This window comes from Conger conger, chromosome 16, assembly GCF_963514075.1.
Source record: "Conger conger chromosome 16, fConCon1.1, whole genome shotgun sequence".
Taxonomy (NCBI): domain Eukaryota; kingdom Metazoa; phylum Chordata; class Actinopteri; order Anguilliformes; family Congridae; genus Conger; species Conger conger.
Window position 1 is genome coordinate 29,256,624 of NC_083775.1, and position 17,103 is coordinate 29,273,726.

Sequence of the window (17,103 nt, forward strand, 5' to 3'; positions counted from 1 at the left end):
GTACTGTACGTTTGCAGGATCTGGTGATCTCTTGAAGATATAACGGAGCGGTCATTTTTACTGTACAAGCTTTGAGGCTAGCACTAAGGTTATGAATTAGCAAGACACACAAGACACATGCGAAAGCAATGAGCAGCCAATAATACAATAATGACTAGACAGGGCAAGAGAAACACTATGACAGGGAAACAGGTGACCACAGACTGGAACAGTGACACAAGCAAACAGTGATGGTCTGGTGCCACTTTCTGCTCGGGAACCCATCCATCTCGTAGCTCCACAGAACAGAAATGAGTACAGACTCAAACTTCACCTAGATTTAGGGAGTGGACTTTATATGGAAACAAAGACTATACAGCAGAGCCTCAGAGTTCCAAAAGAACAGAGTATGAACCCAACAGGGAATGAATGGGAAGTATAAAAATAACACACAACGATGAAATGAGTAACACTTATTTGAGACAATACTGCAAATTATATCAAAATTGGACAAAGGACCGAGCTTAAAAGCTGTTGCTAAAGAGTAGTCTGTAAAGAAAGAGCCACTTTTGACAAAAAAAAAGGATGAGGATAAAATTAGCTGTTGAATGGAAGCAGGAAGCAGACAAATTATTTTAATTCCAACAATGATCACACTGATGGCAAAACTTACCGTTGGTGTGCAAATCTCATTGCCTTACTTGCACTTGCACTTTATATGATGGTAGAAAATGCCATGGAAGTTATTAGTTAATTATGACGGAAAATAAATCAGCCTATTTAATTTGATAATATTGGATTCATTTCAACATCACTTTCAGAGTTCAGAAAATGTGTTCCCAACTCCCTTTATTTCTCTGAGGTTCTACTGTAGAAACAAAAAACAGAACAAGACTGTGCATTGTCTCGGAAAATATAGATCATAGATCAAATAACGTTTGATCTATGATACTAAGGGGTTCCCTCCATCTTTCTCCCCCACTCTCAGGCTTTAAAGACCCTGTGCACGGCAGAGTTCAAGCCCTATGTGATCTTTGTGAGGCCGCAAATCCCCGAAGCCCGACACCATCGCAGTGGCACCGCCTCACCAGGTGGTGGCGACCAAGGGCGGCTCACGGTGAGACTCCTTCCAGTTTCCAGCTACCTCTGTTTCATGATTAGCGATGCTTCGGCAAGTCTGAGAATTGACCTTCAAGTTTAAAAAGTGACATATTAGTTTCTTATCAGAACACCGACTTAGAATTCAGGAAAGAAACCCCATAAAATACTTTCTAAATGGTTAGTACAAACCGAGAGAACAACCTCTTGATGAACAGCAGTATGAGCATGCTATGCTGGCTGGCGTGCAGAGCATTCAAGAGGAAATGCAGCACTAGAATTGCCTTACATTGTAGGAGGTTGTTCTACAAGGATTGCTTTTCAAGGAGTTTCTGTGATTTATTCTGCCGCTACATGTTTGTTGTAACAACTTTTTGTCTTATATTTTAGGTATTGTATTTGCTCTCTTGGCCAGCGTTCCACTAAAATAAATAAATAGGTTAAATAAATTTGTGGGGAGGAGAGCCTCAAAGCACACTAAAACATAAAGTTGAAGCTCTGGACTTCATCTCCCATCATGCACTTGGTGATAGATTTGGTGATAGAGCTGCCATCCACTGACTGAACACAGCCCTGACCATGACCCTCTCATTCTCTGCCAATCAGGATGAAGAGATTGAGGAAATACAGCAGTCAGCGCAACAGATTGACCAGCAGTACGGTCACCTGGTAGACCGAGTCCTGGTGAGGGGGGATGTCGCCAGCACAAGCGCAGAGCTGCAGTGCATTCTGGACCGTCTGGAGCGAGAGGCCTTCTGGGTCCCCGTCAGCTGGGTGCGGACCTAGCGACACGCAAGCTGCAAGCCCGGGCGTTTGTGCCAGCCTCACCCCCTCTGACCTCTGACCTCCCACAGTCCGTCCTCTCCCTGTGTCACCTCCGCCCGCATCAGTGTCAACCTGAGGGAAGGACAGACCAATCCATCTAGGTCAAGCCATACAGAGGAAGACGGGTGTAGGAGGGATGGGGCCTGTTGGACCACGGGAGACTGTAGGTTTGAGAAAAATCAGGATGTAAAATCTGGTGAAGATGCTGGTTCCCGTCTACACCAGCTTGTGTTCTGAACCATGACCGGGTCAGTCCCAGACCTGCTCAGCTGATGTCAGTGTGCACGCATAGTTACGCATCACCAAATGACTCTGTAAATAAATCATTGACTTTGCCACATGGGGGGGAAAGCCAGGTATTCTTGGAGCCCTACCAACAAAATAGGTATTATCACTTTGTGTTAAGCTTATTTATTTATTTATTTATTTATTTATTTATTATATGTCATTATTGCAAAGTTATGCCATTGTATTTCACTTCAATAATGTATTTCTCATTTCACATGCTATTGTCCATGTTATTTAACCCCATCCTAAATAGTTTTCAGATGGACTGCTAGGAAAGCCATAATTAATTACCAGCACACTATAGGTGTGCTGAATTTGGTTTTTGAATCAAAAAAGGTACATGCACATCCAAAGTCGCAGTCATGGGCTGATCTGAAAAATGAAAGAGTCTGCACACAAGTGCCTGTATAACGTGAATTTAATAACACCACAAAGTAACGATTCAAGGCGAATGGAATTGCATAAGAACTACACACTTAAACACCTGGACCTCTATCAGACACATTCAACAGCCTGCAATCCTACCAGAGAAAAAAAAAAGGCAAAAAGGTAAACAATGCTTGGCAGGCCTGAGACCCCTCAATGAGGAATGTTAGTAAACAGTGATTTGATGGTCATAGTCACTAAAACCACTGATTATTGGTGAGATGATTTTAATAACTGCAATTTTAATAAAATCAATGGTCATACTTTACACCAAGGTTCATCTATTGGCATTAACTAATATAGTTGTTAAGCTAAATTAATGATGGACAAATACATTGAGGAAGCATGAAATTAACAATTGTTACATGATAGCAAAAAAAATAGGATTAACTTATAATTAGTTAACCATTAACATATACATTAACTGACCTTTTCATTCCAATATGAATTGTAGTTGTTAACATGAATTAATGATGTACAAATTAACATTAACAGAGCTGTACCGATAAGCTTCTCAGTAGTAGTTAGATAACAACTACATTAAATCATGCCAATTCATGGAACCTTTTTGTAAAGTATCACCAAATCAATAGCCTCTAATGTAGGAAGCCCGAGAGCTTTGAGGGGAAAAATTCAACAAAAGCAGATATATTTTCTGTAAGGGAGCCAAGAGCTGCAACTATAGGCCTACCTGGTGGGATGTAAAAGGTTTATATATGTAACCCCCTTGTGATGGCAGTGGGCTCTGACCAGCAGTTTGGCGAGCAATACAGAGAATTTAATTGCCCTCCTGTATGCCTGACGTTAACGTGGGGCTGAATGTGTTGATATTAAACAGGACCCTGGGTTCCCAGCAGTTTATGGTGAGCCGGCTGGACCCCCTTGGTACCGTAAAGGTTATACCCATTTACTGTAATCCTGGGATTGTGTAATTAGCACAGTGCCTGCACAGTGGAAATACTATACCCATACATTATGAATTCCAATATGTACTTAAACCCACATTCTACCTATTTTAACCTGAATGAAAGGTGCGAGACAAGATCATTGCAGACCAACATATTGTGGACCGCTCCAGAGACACAAAACAAAAAAACTATTAACTGCCAGCCTCGGTATGTAAATTGACCTTGATCTCTTTAGAATTTTCAGCAATCACTTTATTAGGTATACCTGTACACCAGCTCATTAATGCAAATATTTAATAAGCCCATCATGTGGCAGGAACTAAATGCATAAAAGCATGCAGATGTGGTCGAGAGGTTCAGCTGTTTTTCAGACCAAAAATCAGAATGAGAAATAAATATGATCGAAGTGACTTTGACCTTGGAATGATTGTTGGTGCCAGACAGGGTGGATTGAGTATCTCAGAAACGGTTGATCTCCTGGGATTTTCATGCAAAACAGTCTCTAGAGTTTGGTGCGAAAAACAAAAAACCTCCAGTGAGCATCTCTGAACACACAACGCATCATAACTCTGTCCTGAAAAAAATTATGGAACGAAATGTCCTGGAATCGAGTATCGAGTATTTGAGTGTTGCATACATTAGTATTGCTTAATGAAATGTAAACAGCGTATCCAGTGTTCGTTCATAAATGAAATGTAACAAATGGTGCACAGACGTTATTAACCTTCACGAATTACACTCTTTATTTTTGTAATGAAAGACAAATTGGCACCAAGCACAAGGTAGTTGTGCACCACATTCTTTCAGGCTCACGCACCCTCAAGAGCGCTTGACATTCTCGCTTACTCAGTTTGCCTGCTTCGTATGTGTCCAGGATGTTTACAGGACTGAGGTGGCAACCCTAACTCTAAGTGGATACGCTACAGCAGAAGAAGACTTGAGTTTTTTTTTTTTTTTTTTAAAGTAATAAATACCTAATAAAGTGCTCACTGAGTATATGTACTGCAGCCCGCAGGAAGTCAGTTACTGTAGCCTGCATACATCACAACCATTATAACTCAAACAGGCTGCAGCGCCTATAGTTCCCAATATGTATTTTCAATACCCAATGCTCTTTAATTAAAACATCTAGACCTGTAACAATTAGCAATGTAGCTAGACTTTTTTACAGAACAGCACTTAACCAATTAGCTATAATAATTATACTAAAGCTAAATGCATAGCTTTGTAGCCAATCACTCAGTTAGCCAACTACCTGGCTAGCAGGGCAGTACATCAGTAATCAATCTGGTAATACTTTTTAACCAAATAGCATTTGTACAGAACAATGTGCATACCATCAGCGGAAATAACAGATGTATCTTAGATTAGAACACAGTACATGTTTCTTTTTCTCATAAACTTTCCCGGTTTGAAATCGTCTCAAGTTGATAAGCTTGTTCGACTACATTGACCCAGCACGTTGGTACACATTTAGTCAATCCACAAATCGCTTCCTGTATTTCCTATGCAAAAATGAACAGCGTTGCATCCATAGTGCATTACAAATTTATTCTCTTCAGTGGGACTTTCACTTTAACTTGAAGATAGACAGAGACAGAATATTTGTATTGCCCAGTTGTCTATGAATTTCTCTCCCATAAACTGACCTATCAAGGATCACGATGGCTTCAACTTTATCTGCAGTCTGGATCACAAACGTGCCATCATCTTTAATAACACCCAGCGGTTCATGTTGACACTTAGGCAAGTTGTTAACCATCATGTATGCTCTTTACACGCTCCAGAGGAGGGATACTCCGCCGGTCAACAATAAACTATCAAGAGAGGAATTTCTGTGTTTACAAGGGATAAACGTAGATGTACTTCTAAAAGACATATGAGATCAGGAGTGTAAAAAATTACATCCCTGTCCAGCAACCTAGTTCCACTACGAGTAGGACAACCGTGAGGGTTATCAACAGTGACCTCAGGACTGGAAAATGTATGAGCACAACCGTGGTTGCAGCCAAATAATTATTACAACCGTAAAATTGCAGAAGAACATATGAAAGTCCACAATCGTATTAAAATCTTAATAAGTTGTAGGGACAAAGCCCCTTACAGAGAGCTGAAGCACAAGTGCTTCAGAAAGGGACATACTGTGCTGAACTTAGTCAACTTATCCAGTATGTCTTGTGGCTTTTCCAAGTCCTTTGTGGTGTTAATATACGCTATAAAATTCATGTTATATGGGAACTTGTAGTTTGCAGACTTTCATTTTACAAAGTCTGAATTAGACTGTGTCTGAAATGGCTGCCCATACAAAGTAATACTAAGTAGTAAACTATTTAATGTTTTAACAACCGGCTATATGGTGTGCTAACGGTCTTGTTGGTATATGCAGCAGATGTGTAGCCTGTGTGACAATGCTGAGCGATTGCAAAAGCCTGCTGTCCTATTTAGTAAACTATTTAGCGCACAGTATGGATATTCACTAGGCAGGGATTAGTAATTACTAAAAAGTGATCCATTCCGGGCACATCCTTAACCTTTGCAGACAATACCTTTGATTTGCCTAGACGCATAACATCGGCTATATAGACCAATGAGAGCGGAGCGCACCAGACCAGGGACAATGGCGGCCATGTCGCAAGTCGCTGCAATAATCAGATGTGAGCTGCGTATTATGCATCGTCCTGCAGTTTATGGTAAACAGGACATACATTTACAGTGTTACAGCGATCAGCTTTCTAAAAATTTGAAGTTTGAAAATGTTCCTCTAACACCATTTCCATGTAAATTGTCACATTAGAATGAGATTGTGATATTTATGCAAATACACTGATGAAAGGACGCAAATGTAAATATAACAAATGCAACCAATGAACCAAAAGTAAATGAACCAAAAGTAAAACAAGTGTCTTGCTTTTGATTTGCTTATAATAGTATGAAATTCATAAGTTGTTTGGTGTTTTGCCGAAGTGGAACTTGCTAGATTAAATCAATATGTAAACATGTCATCCCGATTGTACGCAGACAGGTTTTTGCCATTGCAGCAAAACGGTACAACTCCCAAAGATAATACAGTATATATAAATGTACCTGCGCATGAAAATACCATCAACAGAAGCAGTGTCCCTGGAAAATGTAGCCTTGATGCTTCACCTCTAGCTGCTAGAAAGAACATTTGCAAGATTAGCTCCCTACAGTGTGATTGGTTCTACTCCCTGGTGTAAAATCCAGCTATGACCAGCTTGAAATGACCAGCTACCAGCTATTTAAAAAAATAGCTGGAGCTGATCAAACCATGTTGAATATGGAGCTGGTCTGAACTGGTCAACCAGCTGTTTTTTTTTTTTTACAGCAGAGCTGATTATGGCCTTGATTTGACAGCTCAGTGGTTGGATTGCCTTTAATCTCCGCCTCCAATTGAAGCCCTGCCTACACACAATTCATCATTATATTACATTAATGGCATTTGGCAGATGCTCTTATCCAGAGCAACGTACAGTTGATTAGACTAAGCAGGAGACAATCCTCCCCTGGAGAAATGCAGGGTTAAGGGCCTTGTTTAAGGGCCCAACAGCTGTGCGGATCTTATTGTGGCTACACCGAGGATCAAACCACCGACCTTGCAGGTCCCAGTCATGTAGCTTAACCACTACGCTACAGGCCTCACAGGATTGATCAGGAGGAATTGTCTTCTGGTTTATTAGCAAGCTGGGCCAATGTTTGGGCTCATAACTTTGAGCCTGACATGCGAGGCTATGGAGCGTTCAGTACCCTGTGTGAAATGATTGTGTCATATGGTAATGCAGGATTGAGGTAGGAGAGCTGTCCGTTTGTATTCCACAGACTGCTGACATCGTAATTTCTGCTCAGCGGTTAGCATAGACACACACAGCCTGCTCGCATTGAGTTATGGTCTAACCATGGAACGTGACCTCACCAGTTAAGATGACTGCCGGGAAAAGAGGAGAAAGCTCCTTCTCAAAGTGAACGCACAAATGCAGTAAGAGGTGAGAGCCTGTGTTGATTAGCACGCGGATTTTGTTAAATATGTTTTAACAGCAAGGTGTACACATTACATACTGGTCAATACTTCTCCTGTTGCAACCTGATATAATATTAGAACATACCACTCATAGGTAGAAAACATCCATTGCATTACAATCACTTAACAAATGCCTGCTTTCAAAATATTTGCCAGATTTATTGTAAACTCCCCCCCCACTATACACTATTTAACCTTTCATAAAATGGCTGCTCAGTGAATCTTCTCTTGATAACAAATCTATAATATGATCACATTTTCATTCATACAACCGAGAAACTGAACGCAGATTCACATACGTTGAAATTGAAAGTCCGCTTGAAACATATTTCACAGGTGTGCAAGACACAGATAAACCAATTTAACCTTGTTTTATCTCAGTTATTTTTTTCATGAAGCGTGAGCATGACTTGGGAAATGATCTTGAGATTAAAAGTCCAGTTGTGGGCCACATGGGACAAATTATCTGGAAAAGATGTGCCTGATCAAATTAGCCATGCACTAACAACTGCCTCCTGCACCTGTATTCCTCTGTTCTCCGGTACCAAGGAGCATTCAGGGCCCAATTCATGAACAACAGAGTCCCTGCACTTCTCCAGTGCATCCACTAGAGGACACTGTTCAGGCATTGTATTTAATTTGACCAGAATCCATTTAGTATGCATCTGATGTGATTGAATGGTTAGTTATACTTTATAATCAAGTAAGTTTTGACACTTTTTAAAATTTAATTCAGAGCCTGTTAAAGGAAGAAAATACAGCTGATGTGTGCATTGCATTTGTGTGTGTGTGTGTGTGTGTGTGTGTGCATTCGTGCGTACCTTACTAATTTAACGGGTTCTTTTGATCCAGTTCAGTCAGTGGACGTCAATTGAATGGGGTCAGTTCACTTTGTTCAACTTACTCAGTACTTTTACAGTTCTCAGAGGACTGTGTATTACCTGATGCAGATTCTTCAGAGAAGAAATGTCTCTGAGCTGTGCATTCATTAACCTGAAAAACGAACACATAATAAGTCCATAATATTATACGAGTCTCCACAGCTCAGTTCAGAAAAGAAATCCTCCTCTCGAGATCTTGTTTTAAAAGGGGTGAGCGCTTCACTGCCTATGAATCATCTGGACAGAAACTGCATGGCAGTTGTAAAGCGTTGCTCATTCGCATGAAGCCATTTTAAGTACCATTAAAGTAGAAATTGCGAGAGGTGTTCTCTTGTGTTCTGTAAACCACTTTACAGTGTACAGTATCAGGAATGCCTGAGGTTTCATGAGTTCAGTATGAAAGCAGGGCAACTGAGACACCTACCACCACACTAAGGATATTAAAAGAGGTTGCAAAAGGCAGAGAGAGCATGAAATGCTGGCCAGGTAAATACTATTCATAAGATAGAAGAAAGGGATGTGATGGGAACAGTAAGTGTGGATAATTTTTCATCATAGCGTGAGGTACATCACGGCGGTGACCCGGGAATGTAGATTCTTCCTGTACAGCTTCCGGAGAATCTGTCCCTTCCTCACTACCTACTCGACCCAGCTCCTGGCCCAAGCAATGGTCCTGTCCCGCCTGGACTACCGCAACCCACTGCTGGCTGTCAGTTCAGTTCAGTTCAGTTCAGTTCAGTTTTTGTCCCAAATGGGCAATTTGTTTGCAGCAGGACCACACACATACCACACAACAATAGGCATAACACAATACAGACAGACAGACAGAAGCATAATAAATAGTTCAGTTGTGATAAATATTGGCAGTGCATTAAAAACTGAGTCATTTAAAATCAAGATACAGTTTCAATAAATAGAAGGTAGATATAAAAAGAGGTAGTGGATTGGGGTATGGGGTCACTAAGTGGACAAGGCTATCTTCTTCAGTTGTGTGCATTCAGTACTTGAATAGAAAGAGGAATAAAGGAATTTTTGTACCTCTGTTTTAAAGCAATGGGAGTTTTAAATCGTAAGCCAGATGGCAACAACATGTATTCTGTATACAGAGGATGACTTGTATCTTGATAGATATTCATGGCTTTGTTAAACAGCTGCTTGTTGAAATAGTCAGTAAGACTATTGAACTTCACTCCCACCATCTTATTGGCCACATTCACAATTTTAAAAAGTGCATTCTTGTCTTTGATAGTGATGTTTCCATACCAGCAGATAATGGAGAACGTCAGGACAGACTCAATAAAAGCTCTATAGAACAGTGTCATCAATGTTTTATCCACCTGAAACTTTGCAAGTTTCCTGAGAGCAGAGAGTCTTTGTTGTCCTCTCTTGCACACAGAAGTGGTGTTCAAGTCAAACTTAAGCCGGTCATCAATCAAGGTGCCCAGATACTTATAACATGATACCATATCAACATCCTGCCCCTTGATTACACTATGCAATGGAGCAGGGGGGAGGCGTCTGAAGTCTATAGACATGTCCTTAGTTTTACTGATGTTAAGATGCAAAAAGGTATCTTCACACCAGGACACAAAGTCATCAATGACAGGGCCATGCTCATTCTCATGAGTATTCAACAAACTGACGATTACAGAGTCATCTGCAAATTTTATAATGTACCTGTTGTCATGTTGGCTAAGGCAGTCATTGGCATACAGAATGTACAACAGGGGGGAGAGGACACACCCCTGAGGTGAGCCGGTGGACGATGTTAGAGCACTGGATAGCACATTATTCACCCTCACCCTCTGAACTCTCTGCGTAAGGAAGTCAAGTAGTTGCTAAAGTTGCTCAGTAATTTTTCAGTTTGCAGGTGGGGTTCGATGGTATTAAATGCTGAGGAGAAATCAACACTTCCCACTCTTCTCCAGATGTTTATAGAGAAGATTAAGTAGAGTGATGGTAGCATCCTGCACCCCCCTCTTGGCCCTATAGGCGAACTGAAAAGGGTCCAAGAGGGGTTCCACCTTAACTAGGAGCTCAGCTTTAATCAACTTCTCAAAGGATTTTGCAACAAGGGATGTGAGGGCAACCGGCCTGAAATCATTAAGGGTTTGGGGGCGACTGACCTTGGCAACAGGTACCACTACAGACTGCTTCCATAGAGATGGCACCCTCTGCTGGAAGAGTGACAAACTGAATATGTGATGAAAGATAGGGCCTAACTGTTCGGCACACACTTTTAGCGTGCGGCCACTGATGTTATCTGGGCCAGGGCTTTTTTTCGGTCTGCAGCGTTTAAAGCACCTAACACTATACTCATTGAAACTAGGGATAAACAAGACATCCAGAACGCTGTGGCTCCACTGGTGTTCAACGTCCCCAGACACTCTCAGGTCACCCCCCTGCTCACTGACCTCCACTGGCTGCCCGTTATGACTCGCATCACATTTAAAACATTGGTGCTTGTATACTGGGCAGTTACGGGATCAGCCCCAGTATACATCAAAAAGCTCATCAGACCCTGTACACCTGCCAGGCCTCTCCGTTCCGCTACCTCTGGGCACCTGCCCTCCCCCCCGTTGTCACACCTGCACTTCCTGGTCACAACTGCTGTCTGTTCTGGCCCGGTGGTGGAATGACCTTCCTGTGGGAGTCAGAACAGCAGAGTCTTGACCACCTTCAAATGCAGACTGAAGACTCACCTTTTCAGCCTGGACCTTTCCCCTCCCCTCCCCTCCTGACCTCACTGTAATGTATAATTAGCATCTATGTATGGCATATGCTCTAATGATTGTACTATAATTATTTTACAAATATTAGTGCTCTAGTTGCCAAAACTGTGGTATTGCTACTGCTCGGTCAGTTTATCTGATTATTCTACAAGGCTTCAGGTTTTTATCCATGTGATCACTCTAGGACTGTACTGTACTTCCCTCTAGGTTTTTCAGCACACTGGTGATGCATTTGCACTTTATTGTATGTCGCTCTGGATAAGAGCGTCTACCTCCCGCAATGGAGTAGAATGTAACATACAAAATTATTGTGATTACGTTTTATGGGCCTGAGGGTGCTGTGTTCCTGGTCTTAAGAGCAGTGCTGCCCAACCCTGTTCCAGGAGATCTACTGTCCTGCAGGCCTTCACACCAAAACCAGACACTCACATCCCACTCAACAGCTAGAGATCTCATTGAGCGGCCAATTAGTAAAATCAGGATCGATAAATAATGGTTGAAACGATAGCTTGCAGAATGGTAGATCTCCAGGAACAGGGTTGGATGACCTTGCTCCAAAGACACAAGTCAGCTGATATACACCCATCCCAAAACTCTTGTGTACATCAGACAGATGGGACACAAGAAGGCAGACCTTTGTTCCAATGTTCTATTGACAATCGGAATACATCGCCATCTAGTGGCCAACTGAAGAATCACACAAAAACTCCACCAGGGAGAAATGGCAACATGGCAAATGATCAGTTCACATTTTTATACAATTATTCATACAATGGTGGTGGTAATAAACTATTAGAATAGGAATAAGGTATGCACACCTGACATACAGTAGGTAACAGATTTCTAGGGTTGTCTCCGAAACGTCTGTTTGTTTGTTACTTCATTAAAGGGTATTTTGCAAGATGCAGTGTGTGGGAGTTCAATCTCCCTTTGGTAATACACCAATATACCATATAAATAAGTGGTCAAATCCAGCTATGATTATATTGTTATTCTAAATAAACAGTGTAAAACTGCATTGTAAATGAAACTTGTATGAAGCATTGCCAAAAAGCTATTTAAATTGAATGAAGTGGCAATGCTGTTCAATGTTGTTTAAGATTGAAAACGCAAGCTATTTGAAGGCTGGCAAATGTGACGGCACAATTTCACAAAACCAATCCGGTTTTCCATTGAACAGAGCAGAATAGAATGGCATTTTTTTGGCAATCTATTCAAGGGAAAAGCATTCTCAAGCAAAATAAACACAAACAAAAGAGCTCATTAAATAAACCTGAATAAACACAGAAATAAGAGCACATTACACAAAATAAACAGATGCAACTGCATACAGCACAAGACAAAACAAACATAGCGGGTCGCCATTTGTATTCTGCAAACGCACAAACCACCAATCAAACTGTCAGGGTCCAGCATAATGTTAACAGTTATGATTTATCACAATAATTACATGCCACACACCCACAGTCAGTATGCATTAGCTATACCAAACCAACTGTTCACTGAAACAGCCTTAAAACAGTCATTAAGGTTCTAAAAAGCCAAGCTACCAGACCATCTCCAGGAAGAAGATTCCTCCTAAAAATAACCTGCTGCAGGGTGGAGAGATTTCACAAAATGGATAATTGCAAAAAAGATTATAATTATCCAATAAGTCCATTCTTTCAGTTTCTAACAATTTCCCATATTTTTTGATCCAACTATTGATCAAGATCTTTTCATCAATCTACTGACTGTTGGTTTACACTCCCACCTTAGAACACTAACGCATACATATAACAGCACCGATAATGCTCTTTCCATGGACAGACTCACCCTCAGGCAACAGGGGGATGAGGTAGATTCACTTCCACGAAGCCTCACTCCTGCCTGTGAATCGACACGCAGAGCAGCTGTAAAACATGCACTCAAAGCACACTTTGAGGAAAAGCATAAGTGTACACTGCGAGGTCATTTTAACTTATTACACACATCAATCAACCTGACAACAGAACAGCATACAGCCACGACCTATGAATAAATACATTGGCCACAGACCAAGACAACCATGCATTCCGATAGATAGAACACTCACCTCCTGGAACTACACACCGTAAAGAACTCATGCCCCTCAACCACACAGAACTGCATTCACTCGATGTTTGTGGTTAAATTTGTCCAACATTAAATGCAAGTGTTTGTTTTCTCCTTCACAAACGTTTAATAGCATGTTTGTGCAGGAAAACCCCCAATTGCGGTGACTGTATGAACCGCATGAAACGTAGTTAATTTAGACGTTTTTTGTCGAAAGCATTTTTGTGACAGTGACTGTAAAACAGTAATGCGAATAACATTATTCTGCTGACAAAATCTACTTTTCCTTGCTTCTTAGATTCGTTGAAATCCTTCGTATTGCACTCTTTATATTCCCCTCACTGTGAATATTCCAGGCTTTTCAGTAATACGATTCATTAATAAGTATATTCAAAACCTATTTTCAGAACCATCACCGTCTTATCAGCAGCAATTAGCCAAATTATAATATCTCTATAATACCACCAACTCTCTTGTCCACCATAAATCCATTTTCGAAAGCAATTTAAGTAACATTTTCCCGTAATTGGAAAATTAAGTTTATCATGTGACTTTATTTGATTATGGAGGCAGGCGATATTTGATTTACACACAGCTGCTTTGCCGCTCCTATAATTAACTATGAAAATGGTTTCCATCACTGGGGACCTCCTCAAGCAAAACAATCACATGAGCTGCCATCTAATTAGCCTGGCTACTCCTTTGAGAAATAGTTCTCTTCGCAAGTGAAGGAATGCAAAACATATGTTGACTTGAGTTTTATTGAGCACACACACAACACACGTACTGTACAAACAGACATGGGTTCACTCCATTACGTTACCATTACGTTGTGTTTATTTCTTTACAAACATTGTTTAACTGAATAGGCAATCATCTCTTTCTATGGAGAAATAATAGCAATTGCTTGCATTTACTTGTCAGGCAAAATGAAGACCAGGTTTGGATTGAATCAATGCTATAGGCAGACTGGAATGATATGATGTAAACTAGCGATATTTCAGACAAGTGAAACGTAGCACATACACATTGAAGGTTTCTTTTATGATATTAGTAAATGACACTTGGTAAATCCCTTGTAAATGGTAAGACAACAATGGTCTACTACACAAAATATTGTTATTTATTATGTAAAATGAATATGGGCTATTCAGTCTCCATAGCTACCTACAGTGAATGTTAATTTATTTTTAGTTATTGAAATCACTAGCACTTTTTGAGAAAGTGATTATTTCAATCAGAAAAGTAAATAAACTGCATAGGTTTCTGCACAGAACAGTGTCGGCATATAAAGAGGTTATGTGACAAACAAAGTTTCTGGCTTTTGGCATATTCGCTAATGTTTTCATAATAATATTATTATCTTGATTGCTTTACAAAGGAAACTAGAGTAGTTAATTTAAATATACATACATTTCTATGATATAAAAAAGAGCTTTTTAGATTAGCCTGTTATTTGGGAAAGCCAAAAGAAATGTCCTTTGCATGTCCTTGTAGTGCTTTCATTGAAAGTAGAGTTGGATTGATGAGAAAAATAAAGAAGAGACATTTAGATATATATTATCAATGAAAGCACAGTAAGGAAAATCACAAATGACAACTCAATGCCATATTATATCATACTTAAAGGTCATTAAAACTAAAATAATGAGACAAGATAATAAACAATAAGATAAACTCATGAGATGCCACACATGTAAACTGCACCATCAAACTAAACCAAACCACATTTAAAAACCATTCATTTAAAAAGGTTTTCTTGAGTTATATGTTATGAAGCCAATACAGCCCTGTCTTAATGCATGCAGTACACTGTTATAAAGTGCTTATACGTAACCACTAATCATAGGCAACAAGTCTGTGGTTTCAAATATTTGTTATGAAATGATATACATAGGGACTTGGGTCATGGAATAAAAAGGTTACACTTTGGCTTTCAGGATGAAATACTAGCCAAATACAATTTCTAAGTGGATTAAGAAAAGAATGATGAAGAAAGCGAATGATTAAAAACATAGACCTGCAGGGTCACTTATGAAGAGTACTTTTATAAAGCTTTTATGAATCATGCAAAACACTGTGATGAGTAAGATCTTCATGAATTGATGAGAATCAAAATGTTATACTTACAAAGGATGACACAGCTCATGCAAAATTCAGTTCTGAAAAGATGACCACATTTCTGATTAAGACATTAATAAATCATTCAGCTTGTGAATGAATTATGGTAATATTATAGTGCAGTAAGGGAGGAGGGCATCACAGAACCTTCATTGGTAACGCTTTACAATAAGGTTCCATAAATTGGCATGGACTAATGTAATTGTTCACTAACTACTACTGAGAAGTTAATCTGTACAGCTATGTTAATGTATTTGTACATCATTAATTCAACTGCATTAATTATTGCCAATTCATATTGGAATGAAAAAGACAGTTAATGTATTTGTTAATGGCTAACTAATTATAAGTGCATCCTATGGTTTGATAATGTATAAATATTAATGTACAAATGCATACGTTAGTTGTTAACAAATGCATTAACTTTGAAAAGGTCATTTCATGCTTAATTCATGTATTTGTCAATCAATAATTCATGTTTACAACTACATTAGTTAATGCTAATTCATTAACATGTGACCGCTGCATTAAAAGACTACATAAAGACAATAAGACATATTAATAGTGAACGGCAGGTTGAAATCAATTCCGATAAAGTCATTTTAAGGAACAAGTGTATGAAATGTAGAAGCTCCCTCACTCCGGGTTCACCAGCAGGGTGCATGTACGGTGAAATAAGGAACCCAGGAATGTTTCTGGTAAGCCAAGCAATGACTCAAAGTCAGGCGATCAATACGGCATGTGAGAAAATCGATGGCGGCTTTGTTTGTTTTTACTTTTGGAAAGCAATGTAATGAATCTACATTTTATTTCTGCCCATGTGTAACTGAGGCAAAGCCAGAAGGCATTACCGAGCAGTAATGAAGAAAGTGAATTTGCAACACCGGTATACAACATATACCACGCCTCAGGCTCACCGTTATGACCAATAGGGAGCAGCAGAGTGCAGTGATAAACACCGAGCTCCGCCGTTCAGAAGAGACCTTAAACTGAAGCCCTGACTCACTGCGGTCAATAAAGATCCCATGACACTCCGCAAAGAGCAGGGGGGTTCCCTGGTATCCTGGCTAAATTCCCAACCTGGCTCTTTCAACCGGCCACCTAATCATCCCCTGATTTCATTGGCAAAAAAAAAAATGTGAGGTGAGCGTTTTTGCGATAAATGGCTGCCGTTGCATTCCTCCTCATCACTGTAAATCGCTTGGAGCTTGAGAAAAGCACTATATATGTACATGTATCTATCTATCTATCTATCTATAAAGCACTTTGAGTTTCAGAAAAGTGCTATATAAATGCATCTATATGCCCATCCATCTATCCTCAGGTGTCCTTTATCCCTCGGACAGTGGCATGCTTTCAAACACACAATATTATGTTTCTTAAAGATGTTTTCTAAAATATGTATGCACGTAACTAGTATTGTTTTTTACAAATACACACAGCATAGGACTGATAAATGGTGTGTCATGTATAAAAAAACAATAACATCCATCCATCCATTATCTTAACCCGATTATCCTGAACAGGGTCAAGGGCTGGAGCCTATCCCAGCATACATTGGGCGAAAGGCAGGAATACACCCTGGACAGGTCGCTAGTCCATCACAGGGCACACACGCCATTCACTCACACACTCATACCCACGGGCAATTTAGACTCTCCAATCAGCCTAACCAGCATGTCTTTGGACTGTGGGAGGAAAGCGGAGTACCCGGAGACAACAATACCATTTAGCGG

The 17,103-nt window shown here is 40.1% G+C and overlaps 1 protein-coding gene and 1 long non-coding RNA gene across 2 annotated transcripts in view; one reads left to right on the forward strand and one right to left on the reverse strand.

The window, feature by feature from the left end:
* Positions 1–2,309, forward strand: part of LOC133114657 (MAGUK p55 subfamily member 3-like) — a 27,029-nt gene extending 24,720 nt beyond the window's left edge. Inside the window, exons 18-19 of the mRNA XM_061224214.1 lie at positions 968–1,096; positions 1,684–2,309. Coding sequence (XP_061080198.1) covers positions 968–1,096; positions 1,684–1,863 — 309 coding nt within the window. The 3' untranslated portion in view covers positions 1,864–2,309. The remainder of the gene's footprint in view (positions 1–967; positions 1,097–1,683) is intronic.
* On the reverse strand, positions 1,339–13,658 carry LOC133114658 (uncharacterized). Its single transcript, XR_009705567.1, has 3 exons — positions 13,248–13,658; positions 12,989–13,042; positions 1,339–1,974 (listed from the first exon to the last, which is right to left on the reverse strand). It is a non-coding gene; the product is annotated as an uncharacterized LOC133114658 (long non-coding RNA).
* Positions 13,659–17,103: the final 3,445 nt, after the last annotated feature.